The 7,271-nt window shown below is 45.0% G+C and overlaps 1 protein-coding gene across 1 annotated transcript; it reads right to left on the bottom strand.

Annotated features, from left to right (window-relative positions):
• Positions 1-1,082: 1,082 nt before the first annotated feature.
• Positions 1,083-2,888, bottom strand: LOC143927125 (general transcription factor II-I repeat domain-containing protein 2-like). The gene is made up of 2 exons (XM_077451083.1): positions 1,986-2,888; positions 1,083-1,820 (listed from the first exon to the last, which is right to left on the bottom strand). The coding sequence occupies exons 1-2, from the start codon at positions 2,886-2,888 to the stop codon at positions 1,083-1,085; spliced, it is 1,641 nt and encodes a 546-aa protein (XP_077307209.1).
• Between the last annotated feature and the right edge of the window lie 4,383 nt (positions 2,889-7,271).

Below are 7,271 nucleotides of genomic sequence, written 5' to 3'. Positions count from 1 at the left end.
TTTTTTTTTGTCCCAAGTGATTGAATAATGACACAAAAAAAAAAAAAAGTTTACAAAACGTTGTCACTAAATGTTGTTATATTGCTCACACATGCCATAGTTATATGTGGAATTGCACCCCAAAATATATTCTGCTGCTTCTGAGTACGGGGATACCACATATGTGGGACTTTTTGGGAGCCTAGCCGCCTACGGCACCCCGAAAACCAATCACTGCCTTCAGAATTTCTAAGGGTGCAAATTTTTGATTTCACTCCTCACTACCTATCACAGTTTCGAAGGCCATAAAATGCCAAAATAGCACAAAGCCCCGCCCCCCCCCCCCCCCCAAATGACCCACATTTCAGGCTTCAAACATAAAGATCTAAAATTTTTATTTTTTGTGAAGAATCACCAACAAGTGGGACACAATTGTGAAGTGGAACGAAATCTATTGAATATTTTAAACTTTTTTAGCAAATAAAAAACTGAAAAGTGGTTTGTGCAAAATTATTCGGCCCCTTTACTTTCAGTGTAGCAAACTCACTCCAGAAGTTCAGCGAGGATCTCTGAATGACCCAATGTTGTCCTAAATGACTGATGGTGATAAATAGAATCCACCTGTGTGTAATCAAGTCTCTGTATAAATGCACCTGCTTTGTGATAGTCTCAGGGTTCTGTTGAAAGCACAGAGAGCATCATGAAGTCCAAGGAACACACCAGGCAGGTCCGTAATACTGTTGTGGAGAAGTTTAAAGCCGGATTTGGATACAAAAAGATTTCCCAAGCTTTAAACATCCCAAGGAGCACTGTGCAAGCGATCATTTTGAAATGGAAGGAGTATCAGACCACTGCAAATCTACCAAGACCTGGCCGTTCCTCTAAACCAGGGGTCCTCAAACTTTTTAAACAGGGGGCCAGTTCACGGTCCCTCAGACCGTTGGAGGGCCGGACTATAGTTAAAAAAAAAAAAAAAAAAACTATGAACAAATACCTATGCACACTGCATTTATCTTATTTTGAAGTGAAGAAACAAAACGGGAATAAATACAATATTTAAAATGAAGAACAAGTAAAGTTAAATCAACAAACTTACCAGTATTTCAATGGGAACTATGGGCCTGCTTTTGGCTAATGAGATGGTCAATGTCCGGTTCCATATTTGTCACTGCTAGTCGTAACAAGTGATGCAAGTGTTCATCTGTTAGTCTAGATCTGGTTGGAGATTTCAGATGTTTCATTCTGGAAAAAGTCTGTTCACAGACATAAGTGCTGCCAAAGATGGTTGCCATTTTGAGTGCATGGTTCCTGAGATGAGGATATGTCTCAGAGGGGAGAGATGCATAGAAACTATAAAGGCTGCTTGACTTGAATGCGTCTTTCAGAGAGTCACAATTCTGCAGTTCAGCCAGTTCCATTTGGTAAATTGTATCCACATTTTCAATGTCAATAGAAAATGGGTTACGGAAAAGCTGTATGTCCTGTTCATGGAGATGAAGCTCTTTAAATCTAAATTGGAACTCCTTTTGCAATTTTTCTAGTGAATCCACACATGTTTTGTTTGGGAATGCAACCAATGGTTTTTCCGCTAACAGATTTTGAGTTGTGGGTAGATGGCAGAAGTTTTCCTCCTTCACTTGTTTGATGAGGTGGCCTAATTTTACTTCAAATGCTTTGACATGTGATTGCATATCACAGATGAGCTTCCCTTTTCCTTGAAGTTGCACATTGAAACTGTTGAGTATCTCTGTTACATCTGTTAGAAAGGCAAGGTGCCATTTCCATTCTGCATCTTTGAGCTCTGGTACTTCTTTGTTTTTTGAAAGAAGAAAAGCTGTAATCTGTGGAAGTAAGTCATAGAAACGTTTCAAAACTCTCCCTCGACTCAGCCAACGGACTTCTGTGTGTTACAGAACATCTCCATAGTCAGCATTTAGCTCAGACAGAAATTCCTGAAATTGTCTGTGGTTTAGTGCATGAGCTCTAATGAAGTTAACACAAGATACCACAATTGTCATAACAGATTCAAACTTCAGTGATTTACTACACAGCGCTTGTTGGTGGATGAGGCAGTGGATGGCTATTGGATGAGAATAATTATGTTTGTCCATCTCTTGGTTAATGCGAGCAATTACTCCTTTCTTAGACCCCACCATGCTAGGAGCACCATTAGTTGTCACACTGGCTAGTTTAGCCCAGTCCAGCTCCAAACCATTCACAGTTTGGCAAACCTTTTCATAGATATCCTCTCCTGTAGTTGTTCCTTTGATGCTTTGCAGTGCAGCAAGCTCTTCTGTGACTTCGAAATTGTCATTCGTCCCACAAATAAAAATTAAAAGTTGTGCAGAATCACGAACATCATTGCTTTCGTCAAGTGCCAAGGAAAAATAGGAAAGTTGTTTTTTTGTCAGGTTTTGCAAATGCTGATACAGATTGTCTCCCATTTCTTCAATCCTCCGTGTAATTGTAGGTCCTGAAAGACTCACTGTACTAAATAAATCGGCCTTCTCTGGACACATCTCTTTGGCAACAGAAAGAAGGCATTCTTTAACAAATTCTCCCTCCACGAATGGTCTGCCAGTGCGCGCTATTAGCTTGGCAACTTGAAAACTTGCTCTCAGTGATGAAATATTTAGCTGCTTCTGCTTCACAAAAGTATTTTGCTGAGCTGTCAATGTATTTTTCAGTTTTAATATTTTACCTTTTCTCACTTCTCCGACCAAACAATCATATTTATCTTTATGTTGAGTTTCATAGTGTCGACGCAAATTGTATTCTTTGAACACAGACACTATATTCTGGCATATCAGACACACAGCTCTTTCCTTGTACTGTATGAAAAAGTAATCATAAGTCCACTGTTCTTTGAATATCCTACACTCCGAGTCAATTTTTCTCTTTCTTGACATCGTTTCCTAGGGATTCCAAATTGCTATTAGTAAAATACCAATAAAAACAATATACCAGCAACATTCCCCCACATTAGGCTGGCAGTATAGTCCCCCACATTAGGCTGGCAGTATAGTCCCCCACATTAGGCTGGCAGTATAGTCCTCCCCTTTAGTAGACAGTGCCCCCCCTTTAGTAGACAGTGCTCCCCCTTTAGTACAGTGCCCCCTTTAGTAGACAGTGCCCCCCCTTTAGTAGACAGTGCCCCCTTTAGTACAGTGCCCCCTTTATAGACAGTGCTCCCCCTTTAGTACAGTGCCCCCTTTATAGACAGTGCTCCCCCTTTAGTACAGTGCCCCCTTTAGTAGACAGTGCTCCCCTTTAGTACAGTGCCCCCTTTAGTAGACAGTGCTCCCCCTTTAGTACAGTGCCCCCTTTATAGACAGTGCTCCCCGTTTAGTACAGTGCCCCCTTTAGTAGACAGTGCTCCCCCTTTATAGACAGTGCTCCCCCTTTAGTAGACAGTGCCCCCTTTAGTAGACAGTGCTCCCCCTTTATAGACTGCCCCCTTTAGGACATTGCCCCCTTTATAGACAGTGCTCCCCCTTTAGTAGACAGTGCCCCCTTTAGTAGACAGTGCTCCCCCTTTATAGACAGTGCCCCCTTTAGGACATTGCCCCCTTTATAGACAGTGCTCCCCCTTTAGTACAGTGCCCCCTTTATAGACAGTGCTCCCCCTTTAGTACAGTGCCCCCTTTATAGACAGTGCTCCCCTTTAGGACATTGCCCCCTTTAGTACAGTGCCCCCTTTAGTACAGTGCCCCCTTTATAGACAGTGCTCCCCCTTTAGTACAGTGCCCCCTTTATAGACAGTGCTCCCCCTTTATAGACAGTGCCCCCTTTAGTAGACAGTGCTCCCCCTTTAGTACAGTGCCCCCTTTATAGACAGTGCTCCCCCTTTAGTACAGTGCCCCCTTTATAGACAGTGCTCCCCCTTTAGTACAGTGCCCCCTTTATAGACAGTGCGCCCCCTTTAGTAGACAGTGCTCGACCTTTAGTACAGTGCTCCCCTTTAGGACATTGCCCCCTTTATAGACAGTGCTCCCCCTTATAGACATTGCCCCCTTTAGTAGACAGTGCTCCCCCTTTAGTACAGTGCCCCCTTTATAGACAGTGCTCCCCCTTTAGTACAGTGCCCCCTTTAGTAGACAGTGCTCCCCCTTTAGTACAGTGTCCCCTTTATAGGCAGTGCTCCCCCTTTAGTACAGTGCCCCCTTTATAGACAGTGCTCCCCCTTTAGTACAGTGCCCCCTTTATAGACAGTGCTCCCCTTTAGGACATTGCCCCCTTTATAGACAGTGCTCCCCCTTTAGTACAGTGCCCCCTTTAGTAGACAGTGCTCCCCTTTAATACAGTGCCCCCTTTAGGACATTGTCCCCTTTATAGACAGTGCCCCCCCACCCCCCCTCCTCCCTCCTCACCTGCTGTCCTCCGGCTCCGCTCTGTATAATGGCGGCGCATGGAGGAGCGAGCATGTGACATACACGTCACATAGACGTCTAACACTTACCTCCTGCGCGCGTCCTTTCTTCTCCGCCTCGGTTTCCATGGGCGCACGCATGGGACGTCAGTGACGTCGCTGCGTGCGTCTACTCCCGGCGGTCCCCGCGTTTTTAAAGTAAACGCGGGCCACAGGGACTTTGCAGAGACATCCTTGTGTTCCGAAAGCATCTTTCGGAACACAAGGATGTCCTGAGGCTAAAACACCCGGCGGGCTGGGTAATGCACTCCGCGGGCCGCATGTGGCCCGCGGGCCGTAGTTTGAGGACCCCTGCTCTAAACTTTCATCTCAGACAAGGAGAAGACTGATCAGAGATGCAGCCAAGAGGCCCATGATCACTCTGGATGAACTGCAGAGAACTACAGCTGAGGTGGGAGAGTCTGTCCATAGGACAACAATCAGTCGTACACTGCACAAATCTGGCCTTAATGGCAAGAAGAAAGCCATTTCTCAAAGATATCCATAAAAAGTCTCGTCTAAAGTTTGTCACAAGCCACCTGGGAGACACACCAAACATGTGGAAGAAGGTGCTCTGGTCAGATGAAACCAAAATCAAACTTTTTGCCCACAATGCAAAACGATATGTTTGGCGTAAAAGCAACACAGCTCATCACCCTCAATACACCATCCCCACTGTCAAACATGGTGGTGGCAGCATCATGGTTTGGGCCTGCTTTTCTTCAGCGGGGACAGGGAAGATGGTTAAAATTGAGGGGAAGATGGATGCAGCCAAATACAGGACCATTCTGGATGAAAACCTGTTGGAGTCTGAAAAGACCTGAAACTGGGATGGAGATTTATCTTCCAACAAGACAATGATCACAAACATACAGCAAAATCTACAAAGGAATGGTTCACAAATAAATGTATCCAGGTGTTAGAATGGCCAAGTCAAAGTCCAGACCTGAATCCAATCGAGAATCTGTGGAAAGAGCTGAAAACTACTGTTCACAAACGCTCTCCATCCAACCTCACTGAGCTCGAAATGTTTTGCAAGGAAGAATGGGCAAGAATTTCAGTCTCTCGATGTGCAAAACTGATAGAGACAGTGCAGCTGTAATCGCAGCAAAAGGTGGCTCTACAAAGTATTAATGCAAGGGGGACGAATAATTTTGCACACCCCACTTTTCATTTTTTTATTAGTTAAAAAAGTTTCAAAAATCCAATAGATTTCGTTCCACTTCACAATTGTGTCCCACTTGTTGGTGATTCTTCACAAAAAATTAAAATTTTATATCTTTGTTTGAAGCCTGAAATGTGGCAAAAGGTTGAAAAGTTCAAGGGGGCCCGAATACTTTCGCAAGGCACTGTATATTGCTCACACATGCTATGGGCATAAGTGAAATTACACCCCAAAATAAATTCTGCTTCTCCCGAGTACGGGGATACCACATGTGGGGGACTTTTTGGGAGCCTAGCCATGTACAGGACCCCGAAAACCAAGCAATGCCTTCAGGATTTAAATATAAAACGCTACCAAAAAAAACTGTTAGCGATCGCAGGGATCAGGCCTGACTCTGCGAACGCTGCAGTTATGTGTTTAGTGTTTTGTAAGTGACAGTGATCGATCGATACTGCACTTGGGTGGGCTGGGCGGAGGGGCAAAACGCAGGTGCTAGCAGGTATCTGGGCTGATCCCGCTAACGATGCATTTTTTTGGAACCCTAAACTGCTGGGGACGCTAGTATAGATCTGATCAGATATTGATCTGTTCAGATACTATACCACTACGGGAGGTATATGCTTTGCACGTGGGTGTTAGCGGTACTGGCACTAACCTAGCGCTGCCTGGGGCGACGCAGACCCTGACCCTAAAACCTAATTGATATCACCCGCCGGGTGATCAGGGGGTTAAACCTTTATTGGGTAATAAAGGGCGGGTGCCCTGATACTATAAAAAGCAAACTAACTAACCAGAGTCACCCGTAACACTTATACGGTGATCACTGATAAAAGGGTTAACTAGGGGCAATCATGGGTTAAAATCTTTATTAGGTAGTATATGGGAGTCCCTGACGATATATAAAAACCTGACGGGGAACCTAAATAACTAAGTGGCTAACCAGCGTCACCAGTGACACTTATTCGGTGATCGCTGGTGAAAGGGTTAACTCTAGGGGCAATCAGGGGGTTAAAATCTTTATTAGGTAGTATATGGGAGTCCCTGACACTATATAAAAACCTGACGGGGAACCTAAATAACTAACTGGCTAACCAGCGTCACCAGTGACACTTATACGGTGATCGCTGGTGAAAGGGTTAACTCTAGGGGCAATCAGGAGGTTAAAACCTTTATTGGGTAGTATATGGGGGTACCTAATGCTATAAAAACCTGACGGTGAACATAAAAAATAACTAGCTACCTAGCGGCACCAGTGATACTAATGCAGCGATCAGAAAAACGATCGCTTAGTGACACTAAGTAGGGGGCTACCCTGGACCTAACACTAACTGCCCTGACACTTTTTACTGTCACAACTGACACTAAATGCAGTGATCAGTAAATAAATGATCACTGCAATCAGTGACACTGTGACTGGGGGGGGGGTGATTTGTGTACCTACATGTCAGTGTACTGTTTGGTGCACTTACTATGTGTTCTCCTCGCAGTCCGGTCAAAAAGACCACCCCGAGGAGAATGACATCACTTCCTCCCTGCCTGTGTTTACACTACACAGGCGGGGGAAGCTTCTCATTCGCCAGGAGCGATTGAGAGGGGATGGCCAGAAACCAACGGCCATTCCCTCATCCCGGATCCGTCCTGAAGCGAAATGGACCGCCGCAGCCAGCGGAAGGGGGTCCGATCGGACCCCCCACCCGCTGGAAGGCAAGCACGTACATG

Source organism: Lithobates pipiens, unplaced genomic scaffold (genome assembly GCF_037356315.1).
Source record: "Lithobates pipiens isolate NorthernLeopardFrog02 unplaced genomic scaffold, aLitPip1_a1.2 Scaffold_23, whole genome shotgun sequence".
Classification (NCBI taxonomy): Eukaryota; Metazoa; Chordata; class Amphibia; order Anura; family Ranidae; genus Lithobates; species Lithobates pipiens.
This window is presented reverse-complemented; position numbering and strand designations above follow the sequence as displayed.

Bases quoted from the DNA above. Each gene is read 5' to 3' on its own strand.
- LOC143927125 (XM_077451083.1), bottom strand. From the start codon at position 2,888: ATGTCAAGAAAGAGAAAAATTGACTCGGAGTGTAGGATATTCAAAGAA. The intron at 1,821-1,985 runs GTATCTTGTGTT...TTACTTCCACAG, and splicing joins AATCTGTTATGACAATTGTG to ATTACAGCTTTTCTTCTTTC.